The sequence below is a fragment of the Rhipicephalus microplus genome, chromosome X, assembly GCF_043290135.1.
Source record: "Rhipicephalus microplus isolate Deutch F79 chromosome X, USDA_Rmic, whole genome shotgun sequence".
NCBI lineage: Eukaryota > Metazoa > Arthropoda > Arachnida > Ixodida > Ixodidae > Rhipicephalus > Rhipicephalus microplus.
The window spans coordinates 508,136,620-508,162,512 of NC_134710.1; the positions used below are offsets into that span (position 1 = coordinate 508,136,620).

General features: G+C 45.3%; 1 protein-coding gene across 9 annotated transcripts in view; it reads right to left on the reverse strand.

The window, feature by feature from the left end:
• Window positions 1-25,893, reverse strand: part of LOC119160728 (motile sperm domain-containing protein 1) — a 114,374-nt gene that overhangs the window by 47,931 nt on the left and 40,550 nt on the right. For all 9 annotated transcript variants that reach the window (XR_012887797.1, XR_012887798.1, XM_075881113.1 and 6 more), the window contains one exon: window positions 7,860-8,069. Coding sequence is in view for 7 of the 9 variants with exons in the window: in XM_075881113.1 (XP_075737228.1) it covers window positions 7,860-8,069 (210 nt within the window). In the remaining 2 variants the exon portion in view is untranslated. The remainder of the gene's footprint in view (window positions 1-7,859; window positions 8,070-25,893) is intronic.

The window sequence follows — 25,893 nt, forward strand, 5'->3', positions numbered from 1 at the left end:
AGCCGCAGTTGCATTGAAGCACCGATTACTTTTTGTGATTCAGCACGACAAACCACGCGCCGATCTCACCCACTCAACATTGTTCCCTTCCAGCCATTTGTAAATTGCTTTAAGCATTCCTTTTTTCCAGCCGTTGTTGAGATTTGGAACAACCTAGATGGTTCCCTACGCGAAAAACTAATTGAACTGTTTTTGAAAGAACTGCCTAACCATATTTTGTAATATGTTTTAAATGCTTTGTATGTTTCTTCGGTATTGCTTAATGTATGTCCGTTCCTTTTCCTAATGTACCCACTCCTGCTATGTCTCGTGCATCGAGACAGCAGTATCTGTAAATAAATAAAAAAAATAATAAAAAATAGTGAGGATATGTTTCTTTGGTCTGGTTAAAAAAGTTTATATCATCGGTGCGTACCCGCTTAAAGCCGGTACGATCAGACAGTAAGGGGAATGCTCTGTGCATGCCTGTCTTATTTTTGTTCAGCAGCGTTGGCGGCCACCCACCACGGAGCCCAACGAGGGGACGCTACAGGTTTGCGGATGCTGAAACCTGCAGATGCCAGCCGTACAACGCCACTATAACCTAATGCGCCTAGACCAAGGTAGGCTATTTGCACAGGGTTAACTCTAGCCGCCAGAAAGTTTGGAAGTAAACGGAAGAGAGGAAAAGACAGGACAGATAAATAGTAAGAGATAAAGACGAAGATGTAGGGAGAGAGGGATAGGAAAAGGCGACTGCCGATTTCCCCTGGGTGGGTCAGCCCAGGGGTGCCGTCTACATGAAGCCGGGGCCGAAGGGGTGTGTTGCCTCTGCCGTGGGGCCTTAAAGGTCCAATCACCCAGCGTCGGCTCAACCCCCAGGATCCCCTTTTCCCCGGACACGGCAAAGCCACGCACGGCTAGACGTGGGAGGGAGTCAAAACTCCCCCGTTAGCTCGGGTCCGTGGTGTCGCTACACACCAAACGCCTACCTGCGCAGGCGCCCCTGCGGGGTAGGTTTTCGATTGATGAGCATGATAGTTTTGAGAGTTTCGGAATTTTGTCCAGTTCGCATCCTGTTCTCTGAACCTGGTTACATTCGCAGTCATCGTACTCACATTTCCTGTGTGTTTCAGACAGACAGGAAAATGATCACTTTCGTAGACGTTATGAATTACAGCCCACTCAGTGCATGGCAAGAGTGAAGGAGATTCGATAGCAAAATCTATTGCTGTGTATGAGCTGTGCGCTACGTTAAAGTATGTTGGCTCTTTTTTATTAAATATACAGGAGCCGGAAGACAACAGAAAATTTTCAATTAAGGAGCCTCGAGAATCCGTTCTTCTACATCCCCATAGAGGGTGGTGCGCGTTAAAATCTCCAACCAACAGAAATCGATCTGGAAGCTGGTCGATGAGTGTTTCAAATTCTTTAGTAGACAGTTGGTAGTCCGGAGGGATTTATAGTGAACACACGATTGTTATTCGTCCAAAAATTAGGGCTCGTATTGTCACTGCTTCCAAGTCAGTAACCAGAGTGAGGCTTTGAGACGGAACTGCTTTCTGCACCACGATAGCAACACCGCCAGATTAATGGGCAGTGCCCTGTCTGTCCTTTCGGTATACCACATATCTTTTTAAAATGGTAGTGTGTGTGGGTTTTAGGTGTGTTTCCTGTAAGCAAAGTATGTTTGGTTGGTGTTGTGCAAGTATTTCATAGATGTCGTCTAAGTTCTTAAGTAAGCCTCGGCAATTCAAGTGGATGATACTTTCGGCAGCCATTTTTATGAATGACGTAAAGAGCGCGACTTATTCACACTTCACTGCTTTTATCAGGCGCCTTCACTGGAGGGTGTGTCTTCCCTCTGAGGCGATCTATGGAGCCCTGCCTCATTTGGGGGGGGATTCCGTCAGCATCTTAGACGCTGAGGATCCTGGTGTCACTTCCGTTGCCTCCGGTGGACCCTCGGAAGCTAATGGAGGTTTGTCAGAAGAGACAGGTGTCTCAGTTGTCTGTGTGGTCCCTGGGGTCTGATGAAGTTCGACCTCCGGGACGTGAAAGGTTGGTGCAGCCGGTGGCTGCTTGGTGGGGGCAGAGATGTGCACGCATCAGCAAAGCTGTATTGCGTGCCCACCGTCACTAGACGCCGCCCGGCTCCCCGACGAGCTGCGTCAGCATATGATCTTCCGGAAAAAAGGGATACCTTCTTCCGGGCTTCTGAGAATGTAATATTTTCTGTAACCTTGGTGTGAATTACAGCCTTTTCTTTCTTGAACACTTCACATGTGCTTGAGTACACGGCATGCGGCCCATGACAATTAGGACATTCTGTTTGGTTCGAAGTGCAGTTCTCGGTTGGGTGCTCATGGTCACAACATTTCGCACATGTTAGTTTTCCGCGGCAGGTGTTTGATCCATGTCCGTATTTCTGGCACTTGAAGCACCTTCTGGGGTTAGGTATATAGGGACGGACTTTACAATGCAGGAATGCTGCTTTCACAGATTCGGGCAGGATGGAGCGGTTAAAGGTTAATACTATATGCGGGGTTACAACTTTTCACCTTTCCGTCTGATTGTGATTCGGCGTATGGCGATTACGCCCTGCTTTCGGAAGCCTTCAAGGAGGTCAGTTTCCGTTTCTCGCATGAGATCGCATTCTGAAATGACACCTCGGATAATGTTAAGACTGCGGTGGGAGGTGACAGACACGTTCATGAGTGCAAACTGCTTTTGTTTCAGGAGAGTGTTTGAGTAGTCTTTTTGGGTCACTTCAACAAGAAGATCACCAGATGACAGCTTCTTTGCATCGTATTTTTTGCCTATTAGGTTTTCAAGAGTTCTGGCTATAAGGAAGACCGACAATGCTGCAACAGACTCGTCTGTAAGAGAGTGTATGACCAAAAAGTGTGGAAAGTGGTCACAATCAGTTCGGGTGCGTTTGGAGCTTTTATCAGTGTGGTTCCTTTTTACGGACCAATCATTCAAAGAGGGGGAAGGTTTTGCCATGAGAAGCATTTGAAGTTTGGCGGCGATGGTGACCACCCACCACCGAGAACAAGGGGACGCTACAACCAAATATAGTTACCCAAGGTTGGGCACCTACACAGGGTTGTAGACGGAAGATGTAAGGTCACAGGACAAATAAAAAGTGAGAGGTAAAGACGAAGACGAGGGGAGAAAGAGATAGGAAAAGGCGACTGCCGATTTACCCTGGGTGGGTCAGCCCAGGGCTGCCGTCTACATGAAGCCGGGGCCAAAGGGGTGTGTTGCCTCTGCTGGGGGGCCTTAAAGGTCCAATCACCCGGCGTCCGCTCAACCCCCAGGATCCCCTTTTCTTCGGACACGGCTCAGCCACGCACGGCTAGGCGTGGGAGAGGTCGAAACCCCTCATTAGCTCAAGTTCGAACGTCGACTTGATGTCAGCCGTGAGCATGCTTACATGCTTGCATGCTTACAGCATGCTTGCCTGGAAGGCAGCGTTGGCAAGAACAATTAGCAATGGTTTCCGGCGCTCTGGGCTCACGTTCCATAGTGAGCCCGACACTGCAGCTGAAAAACCCAACAGTGCAACTGAAAACCCCAACATTGCAACTGAAGAGCTGGACCTGCCACCCAGTGCAACGAGCTAAGTGCACACATCATTGACGACACGGGAGCCTGTGGTGTGTAGATTCCTGATGCAGTTATGTTTGAAGACTTTGCAAACATTGACAGCACTGTGTCATCATGTGCCCAATTGAATGGGGAAGACATAATTGAGCAGGTTCTGCAACCGCAAAACGGTGATTCTGACTCTGATTATGACGACGCACCGTGGGCTCTGGAGCCGACGCATGCAGGCCTGCCTCAAACACTCGCTGTTCTTTCGTCATCGCACAGCGAGAATACCACAGAAATACGGACAATAGTTGCATTTAAGCGAAAGTGTGTGTAGCAATGCACAGACAGCTTTCAGGGGTAAAGCTTCTTAAACTGTGGGTCGTGCGTCCTCGATGTAAGTAGCCACCTGCCATTTAGTTTTACGAATGTCCGCTAAATGGCGGTACTTGTATGTGATGAATATATGATGAAAAGATGCAAGATGGTGGTACTTCGAGTGTTCACTAGATGAATGGACAGATGGACGGACGAACACACAGACAGACAGATGCACAGATGGACAGACAGGCGGACGAAATGTGGCCAGCGGTCGGACAATTCACGGTTTACCGAAAAACCCTCCGAAGCTTCAGCTTCGTTACACTCTTCATCATTCACTCCGTGGATATGCTGTGATTTTTTTCTGCCCACTGGGCCACTAAAGTGTCAATAAAAAATCTTTTTCTGACACATTCGTTTTTTTAAGACATTTGATAATTTGGGCATGGACATATTTAAGTTCCCTGTACAGTCCAAATTATTGGTCATCAACTGTCGTCAACTATATATACCCCATAAAGTGGAAAAGGGGATGACCGCAGCTGCAGCTCGATATAGCATTAGACATGTTATTCGAAGGATGCAGGCTTGGTCACTGGCAGCAGCAAGTTTTCTTTTTGTCAACTTTTCTTTATTTCACACTTATATTACAATTACTCTCAGTAACATCCTCTATATTTTTCTTGGTGCCTGTTAGTTCTCATCAATAGTGTGTCTAACCAAGAAAATTACGAAGTGTTTTTATTTGAGCATAGGACCCTGTCAAGCGCACTCATAAACAAATATTTTTTGAAAGCTGGTGTTACCAACCACACAAACCAACAAAAGCTAGAAAACTAGCATCGGCAGTTTCCAACATCTGACTAGAACAAACATTTTTTGACACCGCGATGGAAGCTTGAATGCCAAATTGGCATTCGAGCTTCCATCTTGAATTGGGCCAAAAGTACAGGAGTCCAAAAAACACAGTTAAACAAAAGATAAGGGTGATAATATTACTTTTGAAAATAAGAGAAAGCACTATATACTGGCGAATCAAGGATAACTCAAAGAAGCACTACAGTGGTGGGACAGTTTGAAAAATTATTCAATGAGCAAGACTGTGACATTTCTTGACTGGTAAGAAAGAAACAGTGTTTGCCACTGTTGTGCATTGCGAAAGCTGTGAGAATGATGACAACGAAAGTGATGAGATGAAACTGGATGATCAAGATCAAGGCCTCACTAATTCAGTAGCTGATAATTTGTCCACTATGTTGAGAGCATTTACTCAGAGGCAGGTTTTTGGACAAGTTGAAGGCGGAATCAAATCATATCTCCTTTAATTTTAGACTTAATTAGTTGCAGGGAATTCACAGCATCCCCTGAAAATGGTCAATGTTCTAATATGTGTTCAAGAGAAATAATAGTACTATAACACAATTTTTCTAGTAAAAAGCAGCCCATTTCTTGTTGACTGATATGCTCGTGCACGATGTCGTCAGGTTTCTGTGAAACACTCCTAAATTTCTCCACACCCATCTTTACCGCCTGGATCCATACCTACGACTTACCATTCCATCTGGTTTATTCAAATCTGAGACAACCGTTCTCTGCTGCATGTGGCTTGGGGTGTCTTACACGAACGCCATTGCTTGCCGCATCAGATGGACAGACAGTGTTGCATGTGACCATTGCGGCACTGACAAAACCATCGAACATATTGTGTGTCAGTGCCCTCAGTACAACTGTCAGCAGTGTTTGCACGCCTTGACGACCAGCTAATTTCCGAAAAATTAATTTTGGAATGCAGGAAAGATCGAGCTTAACACCGAAAAGCGACGAAGGCCCCCCTGAAGTTTCTGCAATCGACCCGCCTCTTCGAACGATTGTGACATTCTAGTGTGTGTGTGTGTGTGTGTGTGTGTGTGTGTGTGTGTGTGTGTGTGTGTGTGTGTGTGTGTGTGTGTGTGTGTGTGTGTGTGTGTGTGTGTGTGTGTGTGTGTGTGTGTGTGTGTGTGTGTGTGTGTGTGTGTGTGTGTGTGTGTGTGTGTGTGTGTGTGTGTGTGTGTGTGTGTGTGTGTGTGTGTGTGTGTGTGTGTGTGTGTGTGTGTGTGTGTGTGTGTGTGTGTGTGTGTGTGTGTGTGTGTGTGTGTGTGTGTGTGTGTGTGTGTGTGTGTGTGTGTGTGTGTGTGTGTGTGTGTGTGTGTGTGTGTGTGTGTGTGTGTGTGTGTGTGTGTGTGTGTGTGTGTGTGTGTGTGTGTGTGTGTGTGTGTGTGTGTGTGTGTGTGTGTGTGTGTGTGTGTGTGTGTGTGCATGCGCGCGCGCGCGTGTGTCGCTTCCTCCCATTCTCTCTCTCATTTCGTTTTCCTTACTTTTCTGTCTCCCATTCCCTCTTCCCCAGTGCAGGGTAGCAAAACCAGATATTTGCTTTCCGGTTAGCCTCCTTGCCTTCCTTCATACCATATCTCTCTCTCTCTTGTTGATTTGTCTAGGCATGCTAAAAAGTAATTACAATAATACTTCGTTAACTCCAAGTCGTAAAGACTAGAAAAAATTTTGAGATAAACAAATTTTTGAGATAAGCAAAGTTACGCTAATCACCACAAAAAATGCACGCTTTTCAGAAAAATCACTACTACTTACTGGCTCTTCAGCAGCAGTTTTTAGAGACTAACCGGCTGGGTTTTGCCGCACTGCCATTTCATTTAGCAAAAAAAAAAAAAAACTGCCTAATCCTCTATCTGCTTTGCAGCCGTACTCGAGCCTAGGAAGGCGTCCTTCAGCTGCTCGATGCATCGGATCAGTCGATTTTCCCTGCCAGTGCACTAGACCTTATTTCGCAGCCATACCATCAATGCCGTTTCAACGTCAGGGAACTTCAACGTCTGGGAACCCGCTTCCGCTGGCTGGAGAAGCTTGAAATCCATCCAGCGGCTTCTGCATATTGTTAAGCCTCGTCGAAAGCGAAGACAAAGGGACGCCAGATTCCTCCCCGATGCTCGATTTCGCTCGGCCTCCTTTCTCCACTTCCTTAATTAGGGCAACCCTTTTTTCTTGCGTTAGAGACTTGCACTGCTTTGACGCCATGCTTGCACACTCAAACTAAATTGCCACTCTTCATAATCATCAAAAAAATTCATACCGCTCGGTTTGTGCAGATCAACGAAAATCACACCTCAGGAAAAATCAGCAGCACTGCACAAAGCGAACGAGACAAACTACACCAGGCATGAGCCGAGGGCCTCCTTGCTCAGTGTATGTGTCACAAGACGTACCACAGGGTTGCTTGACAAAGTTGGTGTCACTGAGCTTAGACTTCGCGCCTTTCGCATTCGCGAAAAGCATCAATGTAGTGACAGGCGTGACTAAATAGGGAAAAAAAATATACGGACTTCAGGCATGGCAGTGTCATGCGAATCTTGAGAAATGGTCTGGCGGCAGAATTTCGATACTGCTCCGAGTCAAGATTTCGAGTTATCCGCAATCCAGCCAAAAGAAATACTACGAGATAAAAATATAACTATTCATGCGACATATAAAAAAATGTTCGGTGCCGTGGAAAATTTCGACTTAGCTGATTTTTCGGGATACAAGAGTTGATGAGGTATTACTGTATTTTTCTTCCTTCAGCCTTTCCACTAAGTACGAAAAAATATGCTTTCTTCGTATACATTTCTATCTAATATTTAGTGGAGTCACAAGGCAGAAGTCCTATGTATTTTAGCCATCTCCTTTTAAATTTGGCAGCACCACCATAGCATCATGAGCAGAGACGCCAAAATGATGAAATTTCAGAGATAAAGCAGTCTCGATCAAAGTAATCAAATAGACTTAATTTCTTTACCTTGCTGTTCTTGCGGCTTCTAAAAATATGCAACAATGACATTTACATCGATGAAGTAGCAGTTTGGATAAATAAAATGGTACACCAGTTGGTCGCCCAAACAACCAAGTGGGTATTTAACATGGGATGGACCTACCAAGAATGTATGCAGTGACCAGCTTGATCTCGTGGCTTAGAGAGAAGTATGCAAACAGAGGGTGGCTGCTGGCGTCATGTGAACCCTCGAGTGGCAGCAGGAGAGCTACAACACAGGCCAACACCACAAACATCACAAGTGGCACGTGACCAGATAAGATCCAGCCGTTGTTCCGATCTTGCTTTGGCAGCTGCTGGGTGTGGGTAGAACCTGTAAGCACAGCACCAGGAAGAATTCCTTTTTGTGCAGCAACTCTGGCAATAACAAAATTTTCCTTCTCCAAGAATCCATTACAATAAAAAGCATTAATACCACGCATTGATAAGTATGCAGAGCAGATTGCTCGAGCTGACCACACTATCCCCCAACAAAAAAAATTAAATACTAGTGCTCACATCACAATAGATGCATGAAAAACCTTAGCGAGTCATACAAACCTGAAAGCTCTTTTTAGTTTCAAATTTCTAAGTCAGCATAGCATTTGCTTGAAAGCCTATAGTGATTGCGTACCTTTTCACATCTATTGCGAAATTTCGAGCTGATGCCTCCAGCCGCGAAGTGCCCCTACCATACTTAAAGGGGTACTGACATCTTTTTTCGGAAGCGAGTTTACTCTGCCGTACAAATCTTCTGTATAGAGAGACTGCAAGCCTGACACTCGGCAAATACTAATAAAATATTTTATTTTTTTTATATTAAAGTTAAATTTCTCATGGCACACCAACCAACATCGTTACTAACTTGATGACAGGCTGCAGTACTAATGCTGGTGAATACACGCAGCAGTCCGACTAGTTGTGATGACGTCAAACACACACACACACACAAACGGCAGCTTGCATGCCACATCTTCAATTGTCTGCTTGCGCCGTGTGGTCACTGTCATCGCGGAGTCTGGAATAGTGTACGTGCACGCAAATACAAGATAGACGCTTGTCAGAGGGCAAAGGGATCGTTTAATTTAGAATGTGTCATCATGACACTGTTATAATCGGGCTCCCTGACATGGCGCCGCTTGGACGTGAGACAGTGCTCCCAGAGGTGAACCACAAGCGAGAACGACACGCAAGCCATACTTGGGATTTTGCGGCGCTCCCCTCGTAGAACCCTTTGAACTTACCCGACCGACTGGCGACCTATGAAGGGCTGTTTTACAGTCAAAACGACTTAAAGAGGGTGGTTATCTCTGTACGTCTCTGTTCATTGGAGTGTCGCGGACAATGAGCCAAGCGACTGAGATCCGTGTTTGAGTGCTTTCTCACATTTTCCGTGGTGCCGCCATGCCACCATTTCCACAAACCACGGCCTGCTTGGAGCCACACACTCATCACTGCAACCGGCTACAGAGTTGACTTCCACAAAGGACTCAACGTCTTCGTGCTGTGCAGTGTCGTGCACAGTGTGGAATGTTTTCTCCCTTGCCATGGGCTGAACTGGGCGTGCCTCTTCCCCTTTTATTGGTTCGGAAAGAGGCGGCGTTTCACCTTCCCCTTTCGGGGGCGGAGGAAAAGATGGCAAAATTCATTAGACTGTCCTGGCCTCCATTGTTTTTTTTTTTGCAGGGAATCGTGGGAAGGCCAGGAGATAAAATGCGAGCACCGAGGCGCTCCCGACAAGCTCTCACAAGCTCCGAGAAGATCACAGAAGCTCGAGGGCTTCCCTGATGCTAACCCCATCATGTAGCAACACGCTACCTGTAAATCATGTAAAAAGTTACTGTTAACAACTCCGGGCTGCTCTCCTCGACATCTCCCCGAGACTCTGGCTGGCTTCGGTCCTCTAAGCAGACCCCCGAACACATCAACTGGTGGTAGCGGTGGGATGCTGCTGACAACCCGAACACAACAACTGGTTGGCTGCAATGGTATGACCCATGCTTGACTCGGGCCTCAACTGTAGTGAGTGCTTGACTTTCTTTGAGATTTGCCAGGTTTTACCTTTTGAAGTTTTTTAAATCTGTGTGTAAACTTCTGTGCATATAGGCTTCGTTGTACCGCTACCATACATCACAGTTATTCACCCTTTTAGCTTTCATATTCTAGAACTGGCAGTAATTTTAACGTACGTGTAGGCTTCGCTCGTTTGCTACCCAACGTTATGACAAGAAAGAAAATCCTCACTCGTGAATACCATAGAGTTGGTAAAGAAGCTAGAGAGACCAGACCTCTTACTACTGTGTGAAGAGCTGGGAATGAAGGTTGGGAGAGATGAGAGAGAGTCGCTGATTTGGGCGATTTATGTGTGCGATGCGGAGGATGACGAAATTGAGAAATGTTGGAAGGAAGTTGAAAAAGAGAAAAAAAATTTAAAAAATGAGGAAAGAAAGCGAAGACGGGCGGAGGAAGACAGGATACTTGAGAAAGGCGATTAGCATTAGGAATTTATCAGGCCTCAAGTACCTCAGTTAACAATTTAGTATCCTCCAATATAAATATGAAAGACTGTCCTGCCAAGTCCACAGCTACAGTGAGTCGCATCAGAAGAGGAGAAACATAAGTTGTGCAAGGCTAAGTCGGTCGTATGCCACCGTTGCAATGAGCCAGGTCACATAGCAATCGGCTGCCATAAGCCTAAAGTATGCTCTTTTTGGTGGACATCAGCGACAGTACTCAGGAGCAATTAAAACCACATGTTCAGGAGGCAATTATTTTTTCAATTATTTATTTATTAGTGCAACCTATATCACCCAAGTGGGCATTATTATTGGGGGTTAGGGAAAAAAAGCAGTATTACAGTCGAACAAAGCGCACGTTTGCGCCGTCGAAAATGGCATACATGTGCGCAGCAGCTCCTGCATATTCACAAAGAGCACAAATCTTGTAGTGACGAACAGAAAGCATCGAATGAAAGATCAACAACACACACATCCAAATTATTCCATTCGCGAATGGTAAAAGGAAAGAAAGAATTCGCAAAGGCACCAGTACGACAGCTGACCTGGCGGATTTTTTTTTTTAGTGATCATTTCTATCTGACACATAGTATGGGCTCGCCATGTATAAACTCTTGTTAATGCGGATTTCATCACAGAATATGAAAATATAGAATGAAAAAACTTTAAACGCAAGAATTTCCTGCACTGCTCAAGAGGCTTCTATTCTAAGTTACTCTTAATGCATGTAACACTGGAGTTAAAATTGTAATTATTAATGACAAAGTGCGCCACATGGTTTTGTATGCGTTCAAGTTTATAGAATAGAGTTTGATTATGAGGATCCCACACTGTGCAGGCATATTTAAGGATAGATCGGACATTTGTAACATACAAAGCCTATTTTAGACTATTGGGGGCAGACTTGAAATTCCATTTAATAAAGTTTAACACACCCTTGGTCTTGCCAGTTACGTAAACTATATGCTTATTCCAAGATAAATCGGCAGACAAGTATACACCAAGGTATTTAAAATGTTTAACACGGTCAAGTTGTGCTCCTGACAAGCTGCAAGACGAGTGAAAAGGTTTGTGTTTTCTGGTAAAACTAAGGAAGCAACATTTTTTGCATTCAAACACATCTTCCACTTCTCACACCACCTTACCACAGTGTCAAGATCCCGTTGTAAAGCACAAATATTATCCATACTGTGTGTTGATATATAAATACTACAGCCTCACGTTTGATGTTAGTGTCTCTGACAAGTCATTAATATAGACCAAAAAGAGTAAAGGACCCAATACCAAACCCTGTGGCAACCCGGAAGTTACGCTGACGTATGAAGAAGACGAACCATTTATTCGCACGAACTGTTTTCTAGAAGTTAAATAATCCCTCAACCAACCAAGAACATATACAGACAGATCTAAAAATGATAATTTATGTAATAAAAGAGCATGTGGAATGGTGTCAAATGCTTTCTGAAAGTTTATAAATATCGAATCGACTTGATAATCCTTATCATATGAACTTAAAATGTCATGACAAAATTTGCATAGTTGTGCAACATATGACAGACCAGACCCAAAAACCATGCTGAAATATACACAAAACATTATTTCTTTCCAAGTGCTTTATAATGCTACTATAGATAATGTGTGCAAGAGTTTTACAATGTACGCTGGTCAAAGAAATTGGCCGTTAGTTGGCAACATTATTTTTGTTTGCAGACTTTGGTATTGGCACATTTGCTAACTTCCATTCAGATGGCAGCTTTTAACCTTCAAGTGATTTTGAAAATAAGACTGCTAAAAATGGTGCTAGAGCACTTGCACACCTCTTCAATACATGACTATAAATGGCATCCAGTCTCGGAGCCGGGTTTGGTTGAAGTCGTTCAAGAAGAGTGCACACACCACTAGCCGAAATAACAATGTTATCCATATATTCAAATTGCTGGGTTGTCATATATGGCATTTCACCTTGAAATGGTTCGAAAAACACAGATTGAGAATACTGGTTTAAGCAGGCTGCCTTCTCTGCATCTTCCGAAAAGGCTGTTTCATCATCAGTTATGCCTGGAGTGCCAAAAGAGTCCATCATATTTGATTTCACATACTTCCAAACTTCCTTGAAATTAGTAATCAGCTTTCTTTCTAGGGAAGCAAAAAAGCTATCTTTTGCTTCTCTTAATTGTTTTTTTTTGACAGTCAACTTAACTCAGGGAGTTTTTTTTGAACATCAGCCGTTCCTGATGAACGAAAACGCTTGAAAGTGCGATTTTTTTTATTAAATTTCTTAGGCTTGCGGTAATCTAGGGTTTGTCAACTTTTCGTTTCCAGGAAATATCTTTGGAAGGTACATGATTACTGACAAAACTAGCAAGCTAGGTTTTAAAAAGTTCCCACAGACTGGTGATATTCATGATTGATGAATACTCTTGGAACTCGGTGAAAAACTCGGTGAACTCGGTGCCTAAAGTTGACAGACTCAGGGTGCTTGGACTACACATACAACGAAATCGACTAAACACACACACCATTAAAGCACTTCAAACAACTGTGGACCACACTCTACGCCTTATAGGCAGGATATCTAATAAGCATGGCGGGCTACGAGAGGCAGAGCTCCTCCGCCTCATCCAAGCCTTCGTCCTCAATAAAGTGACTTATTCTCTCCCTTATCTGTTCCTTCTGAGAAGAGAACAAAATAACGTAGACACTTTGTTACGTAAAATCTACAAATTCGCTCTCGGAGTCCCCATTCGAACGTCCACCGCACGGCTCATGGAGACAGGCACATTGAACACCTTAACTGAACTTATTGAAGCACACTTAACTTCACAATATGCTCGTCTTTCCAACACACAGACCGGAAGATACATACTCGATACCCTCAGTATCAGGCCAACTCCAACCACTAACGCCAAACACACTATTCCGCGTGAAATACACAAGAATCTACTCATTCCGCCGCTCCCTAAAAACATGCACCCTGTGCACCACGAGCAACGTCGACGACAGCGTGCAAAAACTCTCGAAAAACGATTTTCTACTTCTAAAGAAGTGCTCTACGTTGACGCTGCCGAATACAGTACTCGTCCTTTTTTCGCCCTCTCAGTTGTGAATTCGCTAGGTCAGATATCTGCTGCTGCTTCTATTTCTGCTTCCTCTTCTGAGGAGGCGGAAGAAGCAGCCATAGCTCTGGCCCTTACAGTTACAAATTATTCACTTATTATTAGTGATTCAAAAACTGCCATCTACAATTTTGGAGCGGGTAGGGTGTCCAAAACAGCCCTCTCCCTCCTTTTGGCCCATCCCCCGCAACAAGACACGGCTTTAATATGGACTCCCGCGCACGCGGGCCTTGCCGGTAACGAGGCGGCTCACGCCAGCGCCCGAGGATTTACGTTCCGGGCGCAGGCGCTGGAAGAGCCAGGCCCCGTTTCGACAACGGCACCGTTTGCTGCGCGGGATCGCCTTTTAACATTTCACGACATCTGTAGTCACTACCGCCTTGGTCGTTTATCCTTACCGCCGCTAACGTCGAAATCCATACGAAGGCGCGAAGTACTGTGGCGACAGCTGCAGACTCACACCTTTCCTTCTCCTTACATTCTTCACCTCATGTACCCTTCTCTTTACCCGTCCTCCTCCTGTAAATATTGCCCCGCACAGAAAGCAAATCTTAATCATATCATGTGGGGGTGCCCTAAGCACCCCCCTCCACCGTCCCTTCGAAAACTAATTAGTAATGAGGAGCAGTGGGAGGCTGCCATGCGCAGCTTGAAACCCGACGTCCAGGAGGCCATCCTGGGTTGGGCAGAGAGGGTTGCGGAGGACTATCGAGCGTAGCAATCTCTCCTCATCTCTCTTCCATTGCACCTTTCCTTTACAAAGGAAAAATAAAGTTTATACCTACCTACCTAAAAATGATAATTTATGTAATAAAAGAGCATGTGGAATGGTGTCAAATGCTTTCTGAAAGTTTATAAATATCGAATCGACTTGATAATCCTTATCATATGAACTTAAAATGTCATGACAAAATTTGCATAGTTGTGCAACATATGACAGACCAGACCCAAAAACCATGCTGAAATATACACAAAACATTATTTCTTTCCAAGTGCTTTATAATGCTACTATAGATAATGTGTGCAAGAGTTTTACAATGTACGCTGGTCAAAGAAATTGGCCGTTAGTTGGCAACATTATTTTTGTTTGCAGACTTTGGTATTGGCACATTTGCTAACTTCCATTCAGATGGCAGCTTTTAACCTTCAAGTGATTTTGAAAATAAGACTGCTAAAAATGGTGCTAGAGCACTTGCACACCTCTTCAATACATGACTATAAATGGCATCCAGTCTCGGAGCCGGGTTTGGTTGAAGTCGTTCAAGAAGAGTGCACACACCACTAGCCGAAATAACAATGTTATCCATATATTCAAATTGCTGGGTTGTCATATATGGCATTTCACCTTGAAATGGTTCGAAAAACACAGATTGAGAATACTGGTTTAAGCAGGCTGCCTTCTCTGCATCTTCCGAAAAGGCTGTTTCATCATCAGTTATGCCTGGAGTGCCAAAAGAGTCCATCATATTTGATTTCACATACTTCCAAACTTCCTTGAAATTAGTAATCAGCTTTCTTTCTAGGGAAGCAAAAAAGCTATCTTTTGCTTCTCTTAATTGTTTTTTTTTGACAGTCAACTTAACTCAGGGAGTTTTTTTTGAACATCAGCCGTTCCTGATGAACGAAAACGCTTGAAAGTGCGATTTTTTTTATTAAATTTCTTAGGCTTGCGGTAATCTAGGGTTTGTCAACTTTTCGTTTCCAGGAAATATCTTTGGAAGGTACATGATTACTGACAAAACTAGCAAGCTAGGTTTTAAAAAGTTCCCACAGACTGGTGATATTCATGATTGATGAATACTCTTGGAACTCGGTGAAAAACGAAGTAGGCTTGGAGGATACTACTTCATAGTTACCGTATTCATAAAAACAAATGGTTTTCGGAGACATTTTCTTTAACTTTAGGCTTGGGAAACCAAACTTTCAACTACCACCTCATGATTACTAATCCCAGTCGTAGTTGAAGCAGACCTGATCCCAGTCGTAGTTGAAGCATCGTAGTTGTAACTGACCACACCTTATGAAGGTGTGATGATTGCAAAAAACGAAATCTAGTATGTTAGCACACTGCCCAGTCAGTGCACCTTGTGGGAGATGCAACGAACTGATGCACTGCGTGTTCCCTAATGTGCTCTTCCAGTGCTAAGTACGGGCCATACCGCGAGCGCAAGACGGAAGCATGACTTATCCAGTCAAAATCCGAAAAGTTAAAATCGCCTCCTAGAAAAACATATTCAGTTCTTAACGTAGCCAGTGATTCAGACAAAGCTTCCAATGGCTGTGCACTGTTGGAGTTAAGCCGATAAAAACAGCCCACCACAACGTGCTTCGCTTATGACAGCTCAATTTTACACCACACGGCTTTGTACTAAAGGCTGGCAATTGATAAAGACACGCTTTTTAATCTGATATTAACCAGTATGAAAACTCTTCTGCCACGCACATCGCGACCTTTGCGATAGACGTTCTTATGTGATGGAAACACTTCTGCATTGTAAATACTGTGGTCTAGCCATGACTCGGTGCCAAAAATTATATCGGCATTCGTAGTAGCTACAAGGTCTAAAAACCAATCCTTCTTATATTTTTATGCTTCGATAGTTTACAACGATAACCACCAATTCTCTCCGATTGTGCCCTTGACATTGAACAAATGGCTTTGATTGTTATTGCAACAGTTCTACGTCATCACTGGGGGAATCGTAGATAAGTGCTTGGGCCCCTATTATCAGCTTAAGCGAAGCCTGAATGTTTCTTTGCAGTCTTTGGCAAATGGGACCAGTTTTCTTCTTTCCAAACTAACTTTGCTTGAGTAATCCTCGCTTATTGACCGAGTGGTTCCTTTTAGCTTGTGTGCCCTCGTAAGTACATTTTGCTTTTCTTTGAAGGAAGGAAGCTGTGCTACAATGGGCCTATTCTTAGAGGTAGTAAAGCCACTCACCTTGTGAACCTGTTCAATGTCCATGACGTCATCTGGACACCCAGATGGTCCGAGCAAGAAGATAGCACCTCACGTTCAGAGTTTTCCCAACTCTCGCCTACTGTATCTTTCAATTCGTAAAAGCCCAGGTTATTTCTGCGTGACCTATTTTTAAGGTCATTTTGGCATTTTTCAACTCGGTCCAACTGGGCTGCAAGTGAGGAGTTCATAGATTTAAGTTGTTGAAACTCGTTCCCTAACTCTTTCAGGCCACCAACGTTGCGTTCAATTGCTGCCAGTCGAGCCGCAAGGTCTGTAAGCTTACCATCAGCAGCCTTTTGATTATCTTTCATTTCTTTGAGCGTCTCCAGAACCTTATCCTGACCGCCGTGTATTTTTGACAGAGAACGCAATGCTTCAAAAAAATCCTGTTCTTGTTATGCACCAGACATGAAAGATAGCGTTTTGGTGCCGTCATGTGAGACCAGTCATATCGATAAACGGAAACGTGACAGTAAAGCATATGATCTGAAGAGCAAGAAACTGTAAGTATCCCATCCTCACGACAGCACCGAAAACCAGCGGCGGCTGTCGAAACAGGCTCTTAAATAGTTCGTGGTCACATGACGATACATGCGATGCCTATGCCAGTTGAGTGACGATATGCTTGATATCCGGGAAGCCAGCTGTCAAATGCAGCACATCGAAACACGGCTGATACCGATGAAGTGCCGGGCACTGTTCGGTGTAGCATGTTTCGTTGACCCAAGAGGGCGTGAATTACGCATCGTCCCAGGCACTGTTTCGTGTAGCATGCTTCGTTGATACAAGAGGGCGTGAATTGCACATCGCCCGAGACAACTGGTGCCTGCAAAAACTGAAGAGCAAGAGACTGCAAGCATCCCGTCCTTATGACAGCACCGAAACCAGGCGGCGGCTGGAGAAACAGGCTCTTAAATAGTTCGTGGTCACATGACGATACATGCAATGCCCATGCCAGTTGAGTGACGATATGGTTGATATTGGGGAAGGCAGCTGTCAAATCCAGCGCATCGGAACATGGCTGACAGAGATGAAGCACCGGTCACTGTATGGGGTAGCATGCTTCGTTGATCCAAGATGGCGTAAATTGCGCATCTCCCGAGACCAGCGCCTGCAAAAACTGAAGAGCAAAAGACTGCAAGTATCCCGTCCTTATGACAGCACCGAAACCAGGTGGTGGCTGGCGAAACAGGCTCTTAAATGGTTCGTGGTCACATGACGATACATGCAATGCCCATGCCAGTTGAGTGACGATATGGTTGATATTCGGAAAGACAGCTGTCAAATCCAGCACATCGGAACATGGCTGACAGAGATGAAGCAACGGCCACTGTTTGGTGTAGCATGCTTCGTTGATCCAAGAGGGTGTGAATTGCGCGTCGCCCGAGACAACTAGCGCCTGCAAAAACTGAAGAGCAAGAGACTACAAGTATCCTGTCCTTATGACAGCACCGAAACCAGGCGGGGTCTGGCGAAACAGGCTCGTAAATGGTTCGTGGTCACATGACAATACATGCAATGCTCATGCTAGTTGAGTGACGATACGCTTTATATCCAGGAAGGCAGCTGTCAAAAAGACTGCAAGTATACCGTCTTTATGACAGCACCGAAACCAGGCGGCAGCTGGCGAAACAGGCTCTTAAATGGCTCGTGGTCACATGACGATACATGCAATGCCCATGATGGTTGAGTGACGATATGGTTGATATTCGGGAAGGCAGCTGTCAAATCCAGCGCATCGAAACATGGCTGACAGAGATGAAGCACCGGGCAATTTTTGGTGTAGCATGCTTCGTTCATCCAAGAGGGCGTAAATTGCGCACCTCCCGAGACTAGCACCTGCAAAAACTGAAGAGCAAAAGACTGCAAGTATCCCGTCCTTATGACAGCACGGAAACCAGGCGGCGGCTGGCGAAACAGGCTCTTAAATAGTTCGTGGTCACATGACGATACATGCAATGCCCATGCCGGTTGAGTGACGATATGGTTGATATTCGAAAAGGCAGCTGTCAAATCCAATGCGTTGGAACATGGCTGACAGAGATGAAGCTCTGTGCACTGTTTGGTGTAGCATGCTTCGTTGATCCAAGAGGGCGTGAATTGCGCGTCGCCCGAGACAACTAGCACCTGCAAAAGCTTAAGAGCAAGAGACTGTAAGTATCCCGTCTTCATGACAGCACCGAAAACCCAGTGACAGTACTCAGGAGCAATTAAAACCACACGTTCAGGAGTCAATTGAGGATAACGTACCGCGGCATTAAGCTGCAATGTTTGATAGTGTAGGTCTCTACTTCTTGGAAAATGAGGTGACCACAAGGGAACGCACGTGTGCATAGCAATTAGTTGAAAACAAAAGAGTGTGTTTGCCGTTAGCCCGCGTTGAGAGTGAAGGACCGTTCAGACTGCTCGCCACGGAAACTGTAGTCCCAAAACCTGCCCGAGCATTATACCTCTTAGTATGACGCAGATATGCTTTTTTTGAAAGGTGTTTATTTTGGTGACAAATCGGCAACAGCTCCGATGCGTCTGATAGCCTGTGAGTCTGCTCATGAGATTCCAGAAGCAGAAATCGCTAATGAGTAGGAACTAAACTATGAGTGCCCAAAGAACGAGGCGCTAAGCTTATCACGAGAGAAAGAGGCGCTTAACATAGCGCGAGATGATGAAGCGCTTATATTAGCGCGAAGTGATGACTCTCATCAAGTAGAGACATCAGTTGGCAAGCCGGCTCGCTTAGAAAGTGTAGATTGCACCGTTGTTTAAGAAGTACAGGGAGCTAGAAATAACGTCGAGAATAAGCCAGTTGAGCCGTCTGGAGTTTTGAGCAGTGTACTTCCAGGTATTATTGCCAAGTCAGTGAGCGTTTTGTGCCGCCCCAAAAGAAAAAAGTGCCGGCGAATATCTCAGGGGAACGCGAAAGGCTGGAAATCCCAAGAAAGCGTGCTAGAAGTCAAAAGTTGACGGTCCCCCTGAAATCGAGATTAGGCGTGAAGCGCGTTGTGAAGGGAGAAGCTTCAAAGAACTCGAGATGCCGAAGTGGCCGCCTGGTCTCATTGCCTTCAGCGCGGAATAGACAGTGGAGCAGAACAACGAGGCGCGTTCTCTGGAATGACAAAATCTGTCCCCCACCTTTGCGAAAGGAAACCCGCTGTGCTGAGAAGCATAAAATGAGGAAGAGCAACCGTCGGTATGCCTGGTTGTCCAAGTGCAGGGGCCGCGAAACAAAGGTCACTGCCACTGAGTGCTTCGGACAGGTCGGCTCTTTGTCCCCCCGCGTCGTGATCTGGCGCCTCGAGAACTATGTTAAGCGCATCCCCCCAGAGCTAGAGACATTGAAATACTTGTTCAAATGAGTGTTTGCTTACATTTAGCGAAACCTAACACGCAAGTAGAGGGCTCTGCACAAGTTTATTTTTAACAGAGAAGTAGGCTGAAGGTAAAAAACCTCTGTTTAGACCTTCTGTTTTCTCCAGTGTAGTGTAGGTCTTAGTTTCTCTATTTGTTTTATGTTCTACGGGAAAGTTAACTTTAACAAATAAGTAGGCTGAGGATAAAAGCCTCTGTATAAACCTTGTGTAAATTGCAGCATACTTGTTAGTATGCGCATCAGTGTAGTGAAGGTTTTTTGTTTTTCTGTTTGTTTTATATTATACGCGCGAATTTGATTTTGAGTTTTACTTATGCAGTGAGAGGCATAACTCATTAACTACCTCCTTTCGTTTACATTTCGCCCGTAGCACCTGCGTACCTGAAAAGCTGTGAATCTCTCTGGGAAATAATACAAAACGTTAGGCTGTTGATTTACATAGCACGTAGTAGGTCTGAGTTTCTTGGGTTTATTAGCTTATCCATGATTTTCACGAATGAGCGCACCAATTGTAAAATTTTAGGGAGTCTTCATCAGAAAATGTAACCTGGCATTTTTCGAGGTCAGTTGAGTGCTCTCTGTTTCTTGTGCCTCGGGTGTTACGTGGCTTGTTTCTGGTGTTTGGTAGCCATGGCTCAGGTCCAGAGATTTGTGCAGCCTGCGCCAACGTCTACAAGGAAGCATATCTACAGTCTCTGCGGAGTGCTTTGGTGCTGCAACCCCTTCGAGACCTCCTGTGATGGTGGACAGGCTGTTATAATCGGCCTCCCTGACATGGCACCGCTCAGACGCGAGACGGTTGTGGGACAGCGCTCCTAGAGGTGAACCACAAGCGACAATGACATGCAAGCCGTACTAGAAATTTCGCGGCACCGCCGTCTCCCCTCGTAGAACCCTTTGAACTTACCCGACCGACTGGCGACCTACGAAGGGCTGTTTACAGTCAAAACGACTTAAAGAAGGTGGTTATCTATGTACGTCTCTGTTCATCGAAGTGCCGCAGACAATAAGCCAAGCGACTGAGACCCGTGTTTGAGTGCGTTCTCACGTTCTCCGTGGTGCCGCCATGCCACCATTTCCACAAACCACGGCCTGCTTGGAACCGCACACTCATTACTGCAACTGGCTACAGAGTTGGTTTCCATGAAGGACTCAACGTCTTCGTGCTGTGCTGTGTCGTGCGCAGTGTGCAATGTTTTCTCCCTTGCCATGGGCTGAACTGAGCGTGCCTCTTCTTCCTTTTATGGGTTCGAAAAAAGGCACCATTTCACCTTCCCCTTTCGGGTGCGGAGGAGAAGATGGCAAAATTCATTGGACTGTCCTGGCCTCCGTTGTTCTTGTTTGCAGGGAATCCTGGGAAGGCCAGGAGATAAAATGCGAGCGCCGAGGCGCTCCCGACAAGCTCTCACAAGCTCCGAGAAGATCACAGAAGCTCGAGGGCTTCCATCATGCTAACCCCATCATGTAGCAACACGCTACCTGTAATAATGTAAAAAGTTACTGTTAACAGCTCCGGGCTCCTCTCATCGACATCTCCCCGAGACTGGCTGACTCTGGTCCTCTGGGCAGACCCCCGAACCCATCAGGACCAATATTTTGCCTTGTGAAGTCTTGCTCCAGTGAAACGGGAAAAAATAGATGCAAGTTCGCCCGATTCCTGTTCGATCCGGCGCTGAGACAAGCGTGGGTCGACTTGGTGGGTAGCGGCCAAAGCAGATACTGGACACCAACCAAGCTCAATTTACTGTCTTTTCTACACTTCACTCCGAACGCGTACACGCACAACATGCAGCTGGTGACAGACTTCGAATTATCGACGATGTACCTGCACCTTAAATGCGATGCTATCTCAACGTTGTGCCCCTGTTGCATTATTATTGATGTTATTACATACCTGCCAACCTAGTGGCATAAAAATTCGGGAGACCAGAGGAAGTGGTGGAAATATTTTCTTGCATCTCGAAATTCAATATGACTGAGACATTTGTGACCCGCTCTCGTTGGTTCCGTCCTCTGGAATTGCAAAATCACAGAGCTTTAGGGCCTCCACCATTGCGTTTTGGGCATCTACAGCCATTTCCCCGACGATGCTTTCGCGCCTCCACACCCGTACTGCATCGCGTCGTAGCGCTTCGGCAACATGTGCCGCAACAACGGTCTTGCGAGATCACTAATGCAAAGCGGAGTTCCACAGCAAATCCCGTGAATCGTCATTCTGCGCGAACTTCTCACAGTTTTCAGAGCTCTTCGGGAAGAAACTGCCGATGTTGTGCTGCCCCTCCACAGCTTGAATGTAGTTCTCATGCTTCTGTGAAGCAATGCGCACCTTTGCGCCAACCATTCCTCCGTGTGAAACGCTTACGTCACAGGCGCACGTGGTGCATAATCCATACTTGTCACTTTTACGCAAAGTCACAAAGCCCAGAAACTCAGCATATGAGTGTTGTATCCTGTATATAGTACCTGTAGTTTCGGTTTCTGTGTTTGAGTTGGCAACACTGGGTCCTTGTGATTGTATATATTTGTGGAACGTCTAATAAAAAGGAAAGTATGCAACCGCTACCCGTGAGTGCGAGGCACGTCACTCGTTCACTACAATGGCGACGAGTGTTTGAACCCCGTTTGAGATAGTTCACGGGGGATAACCAGTCACGCCCCCCAGATGGCTTTCGCTGGCATCGCCCCACCGGATCTGTTCCTTCTGACACCCGGTCGTCCCGCGCAGCCATGATTACGATGGCACAACATGTTCAAGGTCTATCTGCTGGCGTCCGGTGCTTCAGAGTTCTCCGTGTCCGGTGCTTCAGAGTTCTCCCCAGAGCGACGCAAGGCTCTTCTACTACATTCCTTGGGACCCGAAAGTCAACGTATCTTCAATACTCTGTCTATTTCGCAGGCGGCCGAAAAGACTGAGGAGGATGGGATATACAGGATACAACAATGAGTCCACAAACACTTGCAAGTACTTCTTTGCTTTTGACACTACCATTGACCTTTTGACTGAGCTCGGGGAAACATGCGACCCCCACAATCACGCAAAAAACACAACTGACACCTATACAGATGAAGAGGCCTCTCGCGTACAAAATGCGGGAGCCTAGACAGACAGACAGACGTAAATGCTGTCCTTTTCTTTCGCCTTTTTTGGTACGGTTGCAATCGAGTCTCGCAGCAGCCAGTCGTCCACCAGGTGTGCGGTACATACTTAGCAGTTCTTTACAGTGCGCTTACAATGAACTCGCAGTGTAGTGGCAAGTACTCTTCCGTAGCACCGCAACTGTCGCAGCAGTTCCAGTTTGGCAGCAGCGCTCTTGGTCTTCGCAGCACTTATATTTATTCATTTACGCAGAGCAACTGGGCAACACTGTCCACTGAAGTTGGCATCCGACATCGACCTGACCGAAAAGATACTCCTACCCTCAGCTGTCCACGTTGCAACACGGGAATCTGCAATATCTCGGCCGGGCTTGGATCAAGATCCGCTGTTGAGGCTCTTCGCCTGCGCATGACTCGTCAGCGACATCATCCGAGAAAACTACAAAAGCGGGCTTTCCTGTGTCGGCCCCCTCAGTTTGGCAGCAGCGCTCTTGATCTTTGCAGCACTTATATTTATTCATTTATGCAGGTGAGCAAAACCTCCCCTATAGTGTTTTCTCGGTAGACCTTTGTGCTGCTGCCGGGCTGTAGGTCTGTGTTTGTATATTTGAAGTTGACTGTTTTCATCATGACAAAAGAGGTGACGAAAGCTTTCGATGATTTCCGCCGTGAAATGCGTGCCGAACTAAGAGATATACGCGAAAGTGTAAAATTTTGTAGCGAAGTCTGTGACAACGTTAAGCAACTGTCAGATGAAATTAAGCTGCTCCGTGAAGCGCTGCAACATGCTAGACAAAAAAATGACCAACTTGAAACAGAAAACAAGAAATTGCAACGTAAGGTTGATGAGCTCGAGCAGTACACTCGTGTGAATAACTTGGAAATTAAAGGTGCCCCTAGTGATGAAGACCCAATGGAAATTGTAAAAAAGCTTGGCGATGCCATTGGGGAAGAAATCTTGCCATCAGACATAGACACGTGTCATAGAATACCTGATTGATTTGTGGGGTTTAACGTCCCAAAACCACCATTTGATTATGTGTCATAGAATACCTGTTGGCAGATCTGGAGACAAGAGTGTAATCGTTCGTTTCGTCCAATGTGACAAAAGGAACGCCGTCTTAACTAAAGCACGAAAGAAAAGGCCGTCTGCCAAAGATATGGGTTTCAAATCAAAAGACCCCATATATGTGAATGAGAACTCAACCAAACACGTGAGGCAGTTGCTTGGCTTAGCAGTTGCTAAGAGGCGAGAAACAAAATGGAAGTTCGTGTGGACAAACGGTGGCAAGGTGTTTGCGCGCAAAACAGAGTCGTCTGAGATTCTTAAGATTGTTGAGCCTGCAGATGTCGCAAAAATGACAATGTACACTATCCAATCAAGCCTTATACTAACGAGACTTCGAAATGGATCCTGTCAATAGTTAGTACTGTGACATAAGCGGTTTCAACAAGCTGGTTAATCAAAGCTCGCACACTTTCAGTGTTCTGCATCTAAACGCTCAAAGTATCAAGAACAAAAAAGAAAATCTTGATGTGTTTCTCGACTCTTTGGCAATAAAATTTGACGCTCTAACATTTTCCGAAACTTGGTTAACACCAAATAATGTCCCGCCAAGATTTGCTGGCTATACTTACAATGGCTTCGTACGTCATTCCGGTCGAGGCAGAGGCATCACTGTATACGTCAAAGAACAACTAAATCATGAAATAATTGATGATCTCTCGTACATTTCACCGTGCATTGAATGTTTTGTAGTCAAAGTTATTAACGTAATTGTTGTCATGGTGTATCCGCCACCAGCTGATAAAAAGCAAGAATTCCTTGACTCCATAGATACTCTCTTACAAAAACTACACACAATGCGCATGCCTTTTTTAATTATCGGTGATGTCAACGTTAACATGCTAGGCGATTTTCCCAGCTCTAAACAACTTCAGTCGGTTTTGAAATCATACGCATGTGCAAACACAATAACAAGACCTAGTCGCATATCGGAAAAGTCTTCGACGCTGCTTGATACAAGTGTCACAAATCTTCCAAGCAGAAAATGTACCGTATTTACTCGCGTAATCATCGCACTCGCACAATTCTCGCACCCCCCACATCGCCCAACAAAAATACGATTTCTTTTTTCCTCGAGTAATTATCGCACCCCCGAAAACTGCTGGAATAATGTTGTCTGCTCTTTCCAACCACTGATGATGATAGCGCACTTCATCTGGCGCCATCTCTTAAGCATCAAGCGTACTATTGCACAGAAATTCAATCCAACTCAAGCCATGCCGAAGTGGCCAGTCTGCGTTGCGGCGTGTTTTGTATGTTGCGTCGGTAACCTTGTCAAGTTATGAGGCGATACTGAAGCTGTACGGCTGCTTTCAAATTGCAAGTGATAGATAATGCACTAAAGAACGGCAACAGGGCCGCCGGTAGGCCTTTCGGAGTCTACGAGTTTTGTGTTCGCTACTGGTGATGGAAGCCACCAAGACGCGTTGCTGAAAGCCACCAAGACGCGTTGGGCCTGCCGTGTGCCTAAAACTGGGATTGATGGTAAATGTTATTTCTTAAGAAGGAAACTGCAGACAATTCTGTTAAATAGCCATCAGCCCAATACTGACGTCCTACGCTTACCTTTTGAGGGCTCCTGTTGAGCGACGAACGCTACCGCTACGCCCGCAACGTCCGCAAGCTTCGCGTATGGTATTCTAATTCTCGACTATTTGCTTCCACTTTTTGTGTCTCAATTAAATCTTGTCTTGTGTTGAACATCTGCTTTTATTGTTTAGGTAAGTTTTAGTTAGTACTTCTTAAAGCTTGCTGTTAGTTGCTGGTGTGAGAATCCCGATTTGCGGCCACTTCGTTTTCTTTTTCGCTCTGCACGTTTGCATAGAACGTTTTCCCTGCAAAATTCTCGCAACCCCCAACTTTTCATCGGTTTTCCGGCAGAAAAGTGCGAGGATTATGCGAGTAAATATGGTATTTCAAGGTTATTGTCATACAATGTAAGTGACCACCTACCCATATTTTCTATTTTATTATTATCTTCAACACAAAATAAAAAGCAGATCGTGGAACAGTATCGCAAAATAAATAATAGCGC